Genomic DNA, 12,336 nt, shown 5'->3' on the forward strand with positions numbered 1-12,336 from the left:
CAGGCGACATGGATGAATAAGAGCACACGATCCGAGCCATGACGCTGTTCAAAGTACAATTTTCACTCCAGGCGACGCAAGCAAAGTCCTACATACGAACGTAGCGACGTATTTGCTGTTGACACGTTCACTTAACTTAAAATTGAAAGGGAAGAAATGTGTTTTGCTCTATAACATCCTGTCAAAGCTAACCGAAGCGCTCGAAGAGCGTTTCCTCGTGCTACTGCGGTGACGCCATGACCCGCCCTACTCTGCCTCTTATTGGTTTAGCCTGGAAAGTTTGCGCTCAGTTTCACCAATCACAATACGGACCGGGTATATTTAACAAACTCAGCCAATGAGGGAAACGGGTACCGCCCATAAAATACGTAGTAGGGCCGAATCTACGATACGGTTTAATTTGGTGATAAAAAAAACAACTAGTGTTTGCTCAAAAGCTTTGATTTGGTATACGGTAATTTAGTTTTCCGTTGTTTATAAATACTGGCAACAAATATAATCATCTTTATTCAAAAGGAATGATACTAGCTAGCCATAGTAGCCGGATAGCTTTTTCTTCTTTGTGGTTTTTATTTGTTTACATTCTTCGTTTTCACTACTGCCCCCTTCTGGTGTGGTCAGTTTGTACGTTGTGATATCACGGTGAGAATTCTCATCCTTTCACCGGTACAATAATTTGTTAGCTGTTTAAAGCAAGGCATTAAAAATAAAAAAATAAAAATAAAAATTTGGCGCAGCGATGTTTCCAGGCCTGCACGGGGAACATATATATTTGATAAACGTCAATACTGTATAATAAATCAGCCGATTATTTTTGTGTCAAATTGTTGGTAGAAATGTGGAGACAACACAATTCCTTTCAGTAGATTTTTAAGCAGCCCGAAACATGAACATTTTGAAATATATTAGTGGTATAAGAAAAGTCACAATTTAAATTTAGACCCTATCCTGTCTTGCTTACGCACTTTAACACACTTCAATGCTGTTGTTTTGGGCACAGAACCCAGTAGCAGTTATATTTTATTCACTGTACTGTACCGCTCATCCGACAAGGAAAATGTTAGGATTTGTCCTTTGAATTTCTTTAGCGCTGCCGCAGGGAGGTTCACATCTTCCAACCAGGTGTGTGTACAAGTACAGTATATTACATTGTGAGAACATTCATCTTGAAAAAAATTACATACAAATATTCTTAAACTGGAATAAATGTGCCTGTATAAGGAAACAGAGTTCATGACTTCCCTTAGCTTTTTCTTTCTTTTTTTAATATGTTGTATATATAGATGGTTCATCCATACACCAACCAAAAGCTGCGAGACCTTCACAAGTCCAATTGTACATGCATCAATGATGTATTCAATTGTACCGTCAGTGCTCATGAAACACGTGTCCTGCAGCCACATTGAACACCAAGGATCGCTTTTTTTTTTCTCCGCTGATCCGCTCCACCCAGAGGCGTGATGATCAGCCATCATAGAGGTTGCTCGCAAAGTAACAGCCGGTTTCATCATTTTTTTTAAATAGTATTCAATTTAAAAAAATTTGCAGTCTGATACAGAAGGCTAGGAGACCTGAACAATATGAAAGTGCTAGTCATTAATTTACAGAGATCAGGCATTATACAGTGCTAGGAAGTATCCAATATGCTACATATGAATACAGCCGTCAACACCATACAAATGCCTCTGGTTGTTTTTCCCAAGGCTAGTTGGAAAAATAAAAATAAAACAAAAACCAATAACCTTGGCTTGGCTTGTATGTACATAAACATGAGGGTTTATGCAGAAATCACGTGGATCTCACCACTACCAGGAGGTGCAAGCGTACCACCACCTGTTGGCCACAACGGTGATAAGGAAAATATTTAGTCCCATCATCAATTTCTAACAGCGTCCCGACCGCTAGTCCCCAACATTTTTATTTAAGAGGGAAGAAAAAGGAGAAGAGTTGCCGTTGTGATGTCCCCTCCACGCCGGGCTCCAGAAGACGACGTCGATCAGAGCTTCACCTCCTGCATCGTGCTCTAGTTGTTGGGTTGCGCCCCCCCCCCCCAATCCGACCCCCACATCTTCTGCCATTTCCCATTTGATAGCTTGAAGAATGAGCGAGAAGAACAAGTTCTGGAACCACTACTTAAGGGAACAACACAAGCTTTTTTTTTTGTTTTTTTTCCACTTCACTACAATCAGTCACAGTAAGAAAAAGAAGAATGGGTGACTCAATTCATTCCAGGAGCCGTGCCGCCGAAGTTGAACGTAGATGGCACCACCGGCGCTGTGAATTTGTAACCACCATGTTTTTCAATCATCTTTGATTCTGTAATAAAAAAAAAAAAAAAAAAAAGAAAGCAAAGCAACGGTATATTTTTTATTTCTTGTCATTTGGAGAAGGCTTTTAAACATTTCTTTCCAGTATCAGGAACAAAACGTACAAAAGTCTGAGACTTTTTCCAGACATAAGTCCTGAAACACGAGCACCCTTTAGAATTCCTGTTTTTTTTTTTTATGTAACTGAATTTGGATCCAACGCCACACATTTCTTGCTGTGGTGATGCAGAATGGGAGCAGCAGACTGCCGCGCCATTGGCTCTGAAAAATCCAGTTCATTCTATGGTAAATGTACAGATGGAGCGCATAAGAATCTTTTAATGCAACATCAAAAGACAAATTAGCACGTAAAAAAAAAAAAAAAGAAGCCGCTTTATTTTCAAGCCGGTGAGCCGCGTCGGCGCTGAAATGGAAAAGCGGAGTGGCGGCTCCGCCGGTTCTCACCGTGTGCTGCTCGTCTCTGGTCTGCAAGCGTCCCGATGTCCTGAAGGTGTTTGCCCTGGTCTTCATCAAGGGCCTGCGTTAGCGCCTGGTACCATGCTGGGTCGCGGCTCTGGATACCTGCAGCAGATTTAAAGTCCGATGAGCGACAACAGAAGAACCTTTTTCCCTTTTTTGATTTGCAACGGAGCACGGGATCGACGCCGGCGCTCCACCGGTAGCCCGTCTCACTCTGTAGTATGGCTTTGAAGATCTGATATTCGTCCACCAAGTTGTCTTCGTCGTCTACGGCTGTAGTGTAACCCTCGAGCGCCGTCTCCTCGGCGTCGTCCTCCTCCCAGTCGTCGTCGTCGCCGTCCTCTCCCGCTTGCTTCGCCAGCATCTCCAGATACTCCTGGCCTTCCTCGTCGATGTCGTCCTCGTCGCTGCAGAGCTCGGCTACGTCGAGGGGAGGGGGGGAACGAGACCTTTCAGCATACCCCATGAGTAGTTGCTAAGGCGACAGCACGTCACCCACACTCGCGCGCATTACCGTTATCGTCCTCGTCCTCCCCGCCTTCGTCATCGTCGTCCTCGTCGTTCTCGTGCTCCGCCCGGCAGGCGTACGCCCTCTTCAGCCCATTGAAGAGGAGGATCGCCGCTGGGAGGAGTTGCCCCGCCACCTGGTTCACAGCCTGGGGTCTGTGCTCGAGGTCAATGAGGGCACAGAGCCCCAGAATGCACATCTTCCTGTCGTGGAGGCTGTTCGGGGGGGGGGGGGGGGGGGGGGGGGCAAAGCCGGGGTGAAGCTGGAGACCAGGCTCAACGTGCTCAGACGCCGGTGCGAGAGACTCTTACCCGAGGAAACAGTCGACGTCTTTGAGCCACTGGCTGATGAAGTGGTTCGTGATTGGCTCGGTGTTGTTGGGGAAGCGTAGGTTCTCCAGGGTGTTGAGGAGGAGGGGGGGGCTGTAGTAAAGGGCAGCGATGGCCACCTGCAGGCACATGGTCCTCAGCTCGCTGGTCTTCACCTCACGGGTCAAACGCTCCAGCGCGGCGGTCACGAACAACGGCACGACCTGGAAACCGGCAGGTTGGTGTTCAACGGGGAAGCGGCGGTGCCACGAACGCCGCGCGCCGTCTTCACGCTCTCACCTGGTCGATGCCGCGCCCTTTGCACTGCAGGACGACCACCTCGAGCAGCTTGACCGCGTGGCACTCCGGGTCCTCGCCCGGGTCGCCCGTCAGGACCTGCGGACGGCGAGATCGTCAGCCGAAGCTCCCGGCCTCGACGCCGTCTAGATCTGATGGCGCCACGACGACCCCTCACCTTCTTGCACATGCTGTAGATGATCTCCAGGTATTTGGTGTCGGACAGCAGCGTGTCCGTGTCGACCGTGACGTAGTTGTGAAGCAGAGGCATCATGTCTGAAACACAAAGTCGCGTCTCACGCAGCTGAACGGATTTTAGCCGCTCCGCGGCGCCGCCTAGAGGTCCGAGCCAAGCACACACCTGTGAAGTAGTCGAACCCGTCCTGCTGGAAGACTTCGTACACAAGCGGGAGGAGCTGCCACATCTGTGGCGACACCTCCTGGCAGGTCAGACTGTGAGCCAGGGACAGGATCTCCTCGTAGAACTCTGGGAAAGGAAGGAAAGGCGGAGCGTCGGGGGAGGCGCGTCATCCGTTTACGAGTCGCGGCACAAGCAGGCGGAATGGAGGAGGACCGGCCGGACGGGCCGGGCTTACCCAGAACGTGCTGCTGCAGCACCGTGCCGATCACCTGGAGACAAATACCCTCCAGCTGCTGCGTGATCTGCAGCGGGACGATAGGATAAAGGGCCACGAGGACTCGGTAAAACAAACGGCTCATTCTGCCGCGGAGGAACATCTTAAATGACCCAAACAAATCCACCGTTTAAAGTTCAAACGCTTATTCCGGATTAAATCACACACAACGAGACGAGCGATCGGCCGGGGGGGTGGGGGTGTGTGTGTGCGTGCGCGCGCGACGCCTTCACCTCTTTGTGGTCCTCCACCACACTCAGCAGCGTGTCGATGGTGTTCAGGATGCCCATGGCCGTTACGGCCTTGTCATCGCCCCCCTCCTCGTCGGGGCCCGTCTGAATCACCTGGTTGAACGTCATGGCCTGAACGAAACCCCGCAGGGAGACGGCCGTGAGTCCTTACCCTTTACCGGGGGGGGGGGGAGGGGTGTGAAAAAACACTCACCAGGTGCTGCGTCATCTCCACTGCAATGGGCGTGACCTCCTCGCTGTATTCACAGATCATCTTCTGAATGACGTTGGTGAGGTCGTCGTTCTCCGTCTCCCGGACGATGTGCAGGAGCGCTTGCATCACCGGCCGAATGAAGGGGGTGATGTATTCTTTGGCTACGAGGCGGGGGGTCGATTTAGGCGCACGGAGACGCGGAACGCACCGGCGGCCGGCGAGGCGGCGGCTAGCTCACCTTTCTCCTGGTTGCTGATGAGAACCTGCAGGGCGATGGCCGCCTCCACCTTCACGGGCATCTCGTTGTCGTTGATGAGACACAGGCGGGTCAGCTCGAGGGCCGTCTGCAGATTCTGGTCGCTTTTGAACTTCACCTCGCAGAAGTAATGCAGCACCCAGCAGGCCTGCGGTTCGACGGGAGGCGCAGATGAGCCCCCGCTTCGGGTTCGGGACACGCTTCCGTCTCGCAGCGGTCACCGTTACTCAAACGGGCCGCTGCGAAACAAGCTAGCGCGACGGCCGCTTACCCTGGCTCTCATGTAGCCCAGTTCGCTGCGGAACAGCGGGAAGACGTGATTCTGCAGCATGAACTCCATCTGGTCCTTGTAAATCTTTTTCTTCGGAAAGGAAACATAAAAAAAAAAGAAACGTCAAGTTTCAAAAAGGACAAACCGGGACGATCGTTGTAGAGTTTAACCGGGGTAAGTAGTTAAAGTGCCCTCTGCGGAGTGCTAACACAGAGCTAACGCTAACGACTCACTCAGCAGGCCGGACGTTAAATCGGTGGAGGGCGGGGCTTATTACCTTCAGCAAGATCTCAGCCAATGAGCCTATCATATGGAGGGCGCCGTCCTTTTTCCTGGGGTCGGAGGTCGGCTCAGTGAGGATCTGGTAGCAGAAGCCCATCGACTTTTGGAGGACCTAAAAGGTGAGCAGCACGCTGGATTAAAACCATTAAACATGGATGGCTTGTGAGGGCGGGGCAAAGACAAACAACAACGTCAACGTGCCTCTTTCCTCTTGTTGCAGGCGGTGAAGAGGAGCGTCTGGGCCGCCGTGGTCGGAGAGATGAAGTCCTCAAACACATCTGAAGGAGAGGAAGCGGTCAGGCATCGGCACCCTACTGCGGGCTCCCCTCGGCGGGCGCCGACCCCGTCTGCTTACCGAACTTCATGCGGATGTACTCGTACGGATCCTCCGACCACAGCTCCTCGTCGCTGTCCGTGTAGCACATGAGGGGGAAAACCACGTCCTGGATGATGCCCTGAAAGCCAGACGGAGGGGAGCGTGTGTCGATGGCGCCCATCTTCCACTGGGCGGACAGGCGTCGGGCTCCGTACCTGGATGTGTGGCTTGAGGTTCCTCCACGTCAGGGCGTGCGCGATGCCCTGGTTGATGTAGTTGAGCGTCTGCTGGAGGACTCTGGGAGCCACGTACTGCTTCTCCTTGTACTGGTATAAGACTTTCAGCAGCACCTGGGAGGCAGACGCACAAAAGAACGCGTCCTTACGGCGACAAGCCGCAGTCCCAGAGACACGCGGGAGCCTTCCGAATCCCTTACCTGCTGGGCAGGGACTGCGTATTCCTTTAAGAAAAGTTCTGCGAACTCCGTGTACTCTTTGGTCGTGTTGCCTGGGCTTCCATATCTGCAAAAAGCACCGTTTCACAAAGAGAGGGTCATCGCTGGGCAGTTTGTGCAACTTGACAAAACAAAAACGATGGGATATTTGCCTCTCAAACAGCCGGGCCAAGATGTGAAGGGCCCACTTCTTACACTTCCACCACGGCAGCTCGGGTCGCTCGTCTTCGTCTACCTGCATCGTCTCCTGCAGACGGCGAGGGGAAACGCTCAGGACGTCACCGCACACGTCCAAACCCAAAAGAGACCGTGAGCGGACTCCGTCTTACCGGAGGCACATCTCTGTCCACAACCGTCTTCAGGATCTCCATCCATTCGGTCAGGTTCTGTCTGTTGATCAGTTCCAGGGGGAGGTTGTACTGAGAGGACACGAAAAACAAGACATTCATAGTCAAGATGGCGCGTAGAAGGCGATCAAATGTCCTGAAGCCCTCGTAAGAACGCGTGTGATTGGGTGAAGTCTCCCTCCGCGGTCCCGTCCCCGTTACCTGGAACAGGGCGTAGAGGATTTTGAAGATCTGCTTCTGTATGAGGACCGAGTCGCTGGAGTGGTCGGGAAGCAGCTGGATGAAGCGTTCCTTCAGCATGGGCATGAAGATGTGCATGGCGGCCACCAGAGGCTGGCGCTCCTCGGGCTTCTTGTATCTGTTTCACACATCGGCCTCGGTGAGTCGTGCAGGCCGAAGCGGGCGGCACGCGACGCGGAACGAAGACCGCGGACGCTCTTACTCGTAGTTCTTAACCAGCTGGTAAAGGCACAGCAGGATGCCCAGCCAGCCGGCGCTGTTGTCCGACTGCAGGTAGAAGCCGATCTTGTCCACGATGGTCGTCCACTTGCCGGGGTAGTCGTGCTTGATCATGTGGTGGATGCACGTCGTCAGCTGGACCCTGGGAACGGCAAAACATCCAGTCAGAAACCGGGGGCGAGGACGGAGCGACCCTCCGGCGCCGCCCCGGCCCGCTGGCTTACCGGATGCGCTCGGGGGAGTGGATGATCGCCTCCACGATGTTGTCTCGAATGAACTCCCGGTCCTCGTCGGGGATGTTGTTGATCGGTATTTCTGTGCCTGAACCGTCGCCGTCGCTCCAGTGTTGAGTTATCATGTTCTTCAGGTAGATCACACCTGGGCAGAGCGAAAACACGGGGGTCACCACGCCGCTACTAGCGAATAGACGTCGACTGAAGCTCTACCACCTGGGCCAATCGCAGCCCCATGTTTATTTTTTTTTAAACGCGAAAGATTAGCCAATGGGGAAGGTGATGAAAAAGGAAGAGGGAGGAGTTTACACGACATGATTCTCACCTCCGAGAAACTCTTACAACACAAACGAGGATTCTCTCAGCAGTTCCTTTACTATTTGTAGCAGTAACGAGACGGACGATCACCAGACAGCAGAGATCAGAGCGATAAAGAAAGCGTCAGAGTCAGCGCCGCGCCTGGAGCCGGGGCAGAGCGCCGGCAGGACGGGAACAAGGCGGTGTCATTTTAATGCACACGTCCAGCCCGGCTAGTCTTTGTTTCCTGCAGCAACGCTCCAAATAGACGGTTCTCACGCCGTGTCCACCAACACCGATCAATCTGTTCACAGAGAAAGGAGCGACGACGACAGCCAGAATGAACTCAAAAGCACCGAGGAGCTTCGTCTGGAAGACCGACAACGTCAAGCCAGACAGAAGCATGATGGGAAATAATCTCACTGCCTTTAAATGCACTTTTGTTCTGACAGCGTCTCCTGAACCCGGAGGAGCGGCTCCTCCTCCATTCTGCTCCGAACACAGTCGGGCATTTTGCTACGGCCGGAATAGTAATCCGTTCGACCAGCAGCCTCGGAACAGTGATGAAGACCTGGAGCTACAAAAGAGAGGTTCCGTCCGTGTCTCTTGAGCAATGATTGTTACAGCCGTCCTCGCAGCGCAACGTCAAAGACGCTAAACTCGTGTCCACGGCGGCTCTTAAAACCACGAAACTACCAATTTGAAACACCTGAAATCATTCCAGACGCGCCAGCTTTAGGACGTTTTGTAGTTCATTTCTCATTATCCAAGTAATAAAGTGACAATTCTATTTCAGCTATTGGCCCGTGTAACCCCCTTGAAGGTGTCAGACGGGTTGCAATGTAGAAAAGAGCGGCGAGGAGGACAGGTGGGATGGATCTGTGCCGACCAATCAGCTAACAGCAATCAATAGAAGAAAACAACGCAAAAATAGATTAAATTCAGATCGATCATTCCGTTATTTATAAAGTGCTGCTTAAGCAGATGTAAAATGTCACGCTAGGCGATAACGCGGCTGCGCCGCACGCCGACGCCTCGTTCATGGAACGCTGGCTCGCAATAGAAGAATCGCACGCCGGTGTGGAATCGCGTCGCCGCTTCTGTTCCGCATCAGCAAATAAAGGCGTCCGTTTACTTCTGCGCTCCTGCAGAGTAAACAGTCATTTCTCGTGACATTTCATTATGTTAATAAAGAAAACAGCATAAACGTGATTCTAGAGTTGATATTGTTGACAGTGCCGAACTGAACGGCAGGAAGGCACGACAGTAGCCGGAAGATTTAAGGAACTCGACCGGGTTCTAACGGAGGGTTTTAATGCACTTAAATCAGAACTACAAGCCGGTAGAGAGTCTGAAATGGAAACCAATGCAATCGGAGTGGAAACTAGAACAGCACTGAGAGCTCAGACCTCCCCCAAGCAGCTCGTTCCCCTCCTAACTGGATTTACACCGGCCACATGGTGATCCGGATCAGCACCAGAAGGTTCTAGATTGTTCTTGGTATCTTTATACACCAACATGAAAAGTCAAAGTGAATCAGAGTTGATTTTTAACTGATTCTTTTATCCATAAATTAGTTTTCAATGTTAAAATGTAACATTTGTTCCTGACTCGGAGCCGGATGAAATTGTGTGGTGAGAGAGATCCCCCCCCCCCCCCCCCCCACACACACATAACTGTCAAATTCCATAAACACCCGTCAATAATCAACAGATATCCAGGAACAAATTGTGAAGCTCCATTGACTGCAGTGTGAACAAAGATTTCAAACTGATCCAGAATCCGGGATCTCTTCCGGGTCATCACCAAAACGTAGTCATCTGTTCCCGGTAACATTCCCTGAAAACGTTATCACGATCCGTCCAGAACTTTTAGTTTCCTCTCGCTGACAGACGGACAGACAAACGCCGGCGGTGGAATTAGATCTGTGCGATGCCAGTCATCGTAAAACACACTAAAAGCATTGAAGATCTATCATCTTATTTATAGCGGCAGCGTGGCTCAAGAACGGCTCGCATACAAGTCGGCTTCGTGTCGAAGGAAGTTCGTGTTCGGAGCCCCGTCTTAAGACGTGCCCATGAAAGCGGCAGACTGGACCGGGATCACTCTTTAAATACGGAACGGGTTTCAGACGGCGCCGAGGCCGTCAAGCTTCACATCCAACAGTTTAAACTCACCTGCTTGTCTGACCGGTAGATCCAGCTGATTGGACATGGTGATGCGCAGCAGAGTGGACACAAAGTTGACCTGGGCGTGACCCTGGAGAAGCACAAGCGAAAACAGAAATGCGTGATTGAAACATTTAAAATCTCTGCTTTAGCATCTCTTTGATGACGTCAGAGCGATTTGAATGAACACGGTGGATAGCGCTGTCGCCTCACAGCGAGAAGGTCGCAGGTTCAAATCCTACTCGGGGCCTTCCTGTTTGCGTGTTCTCCCCGTGTCTCTCCGGGATCCCCCCACCACCAAAAACATGAATCCCAAGTCCAGGTCGTTATTGTAAATGAGAATTAGCCTTCATTATCTTATCTGGTTAAATAAACAAAAACACAATTTAAACACAAAGAGCTCAGAGATTAACTCAATCCACACATTCCCAGATGTTTTCTTCAAACATGACCTGATTAACTCAAGTGATTATCATCACTATTGATCATTATGTGGGTGTAATAAAAAGGGAAAAAAGGATTGGACTACACACTACTCAACACATGTTCAATAACTGGTTAAATACAAAATACAAAAGCGGCCTTAAATCTCTGCTAACTATCACCCATGCCCAAATTCTCCTCCAGGTGGGACTCATGTCAACGTGGAGAATGATGCATACAAGAATAGCGGTGCTAAATGATAGCATTTCAATACAAAAATCAGGTTTTTAGTCATCATTTGGAGGCAAGTAATTTCCCATCGGAAATAGAAACGGTTTAAACTTTAATTCCTGTAGCATCCACAGACGTAGCCCTGAAGAGAAGCTAACAGATACCTGAAGGTCCGACAGAGAGCTGCCCTTTAAACACCTGGCATGCTAACATCGAGCTACTGCGGGGACTTTGCTAACAAAACAAGTTACGATTCTGGGCCAAGACGCTGTGAATTATTGCCACATTCTCGCTCTGGGTGCGCCAAGACTGGCAAAAAAATAAAAAATGTTTTTGTTTTTTTAAAGCTTGTTCAGATCAGAATGTCATCACTCCAGGGTTCGTCACGGTGACACGTGAGCAGAGCAATGGCAGCTCAACCGAGGAGCTAGCGGAAACTCTCCCCGCGGCTGGACATCAATGTACCGCCGTTAACCGGAGCTACTCAACGAGCCCCGGTGTCACGACGCGTCTCTCGTTACGCATCCGTTTAACGCAGCTATATTTCGCGCACTGTCGTGGCGGCATGGACGGGGGTTTACAATCCAAGGGTTAGCTCGTTTAGCATTAGCCACACAGCTGGCTCGAGATGAAGCTAGCGTTGACGCTGGTTCCTGGCACGCCAGTGTGTCATCGATCGGGAACGACGGGCATCGATAAGCGTGCCCGGGGCTTCACCCGGGGCGTGCGGGTGAGGGTGGGACACCTCACCCCGCTATTTCTGCGGAACGCTCGCAAAAAAAACGATCGCACCATCTTTGATGTTGTGGGACGGCCGAGGCCCGATCCCAGACCCGCGCCACAGCCTCCGTCATCGCGATCGGCTAAGACCAACTTTTACCTCGTTCAGCTGCCTCTCTGCGGCCTCTCGCAAATTGGGGTCCATCGTCCCCCGAAGGGCCTCGACCAAAGTCTCGGGATCCATTATGAGAACTCTGCTCACGGCTCGGGTTTCGTGATCTAATCGGTCTATCACTTCCCAGTCACTGCGCACATGGACGCACGGCTCTCCGGTTACCCGGCGCGAAAGGAAGCAGTGAATGAAGTACCCGGATAGAACAGCGCCAAATTTGTGCTGCACGAACATCCGGCGGCGACCGCACAGCCATGGGAGTTGAAGTTTAATTACCTGAGTGAAAACTACAAATAAATAATTGGTTCGCTCTTTTTTCATTGTGTTTCTATTGTTGCCTTTTCAACATTGATTTCTTTGTTAATTTAATACATAACATTTCTAAGAAAAAGATGTCATGTTTTTATTGCTCTATACTATACATTCAAGGAAATTACTGCTTCCCTGGGGCAGTGTAGCCCGTGTTGACTAATGTGTATTCGCTATATTGTGTTGAAATTGATTGTACTCGATTGTACTTGATTACATTTATTGTAATTGATTGGAATTTATAAGATTCAACAACTTTATTGATCCCTAAAAGGGCAATTTCTTTGCAGAAATCAATATCAAATAAATGGCTCTGGGCAGCCTCATTGAGGAACCCCATAACCAATCAGACCTCAAAGACCTTTGACTCAGAGCTTGTATTCCGGGCAAATCCACATTGCCATGACATTTTAAAACTAA

At 50.6% G+C, this 12,336-nt stretch overlaps 1 protein-coding gene across 1 annotated transcript; it reads right to left on the minus strand.

Moving 5' to 3' along the window:
* Positions 1-1,243: 1,243 nt before the first annotated feature.
* On the minus strand, positions 1,244-11,879 carry ipo7 (importin 7). The gene is made up of 25 exons (XM_068741895.1): positions 11,596-11,879; positions 10,071-10,152; positions 7,588-7,741; positions 7,347-7,505; positions 7,106-7,262; positions 6,887-6,976; positions 6,710-6,804; positions 6,540-6,624; positions 6,319-6,453; positions 6,143-6,242; positions 5,989-6,065; positions 5,783-5,899; positions 5,506-5,595; positions 5,217-5,382; positions 4,979-5,139; positions 4,768-4,896; positions 4,496-4,562; positions 4,261-4,386; positions 4,078-4,175; positions 3,903-3,998; positions 3,606-3,826; positions 3,301-3,509; positions 3,000-3,206; positions 2,772-2,888; positions 1,244-2,316 (listed from the first exon to the last, which is right to left on the minus strand). Exons 1-25 carry the CDS (start codon positions 11,839-11,841, stop codon positions 2,219-2,221), a joined length of 3,282 nt encoding a protein of 1,093 aa, XP_068597996.1. The 5' UTR covers positions 11,842-11,879; the 3' UTR covers positions 1,244-2,218.
* Positions 11,880-12,336: the final 457 nt, after the last annotated feature.

This window comes from Brachionichthys hirsutus, chromosome 1, assembly GCF_040956055.1.
Source record: "Brachionichthys hirsutus isolate HB-005 chromosome 1, CSIRO-AGI_Bhir_v1, whole genome shotgun sequence".
Taxonomy (NCBI): domain Eukaryota; kingdom Metazoa; phylum Chordata; class Actinopteri; order Lophiiformes; family Brachionichthyidae; genus Brachionichthys; species Brachionichthys hirsutus.

What these genes read in the sequence shown, in the direction of transcription:
- ipo7 (XM_068741895.1), bottom strand. Translation starts at nt 11,841, where the DNA reads ATGTTCGTGCAGCACAAATTTGGCGCTGTTCTATCCGGGTACTTCATT. An exon ending in CAGAGAGGCAGCTGAACGAG is followed by an intron (nt 10,153 to 11,595) that starts GTAAAAGTTGGT and finishes GTGCTTCTCCAG; the next exon opens with GGTCACGCCCAGGTCAACTT. An exon ending in CAGCTGGTTAAGAACTACGA is followed by an intron (nt 7,263 to 7,346) that starts GTAAGAGCGTCC and finishes TGTGTGAAACAG; the next exon opens with ATACAAGAAGCCCGAGGAGC.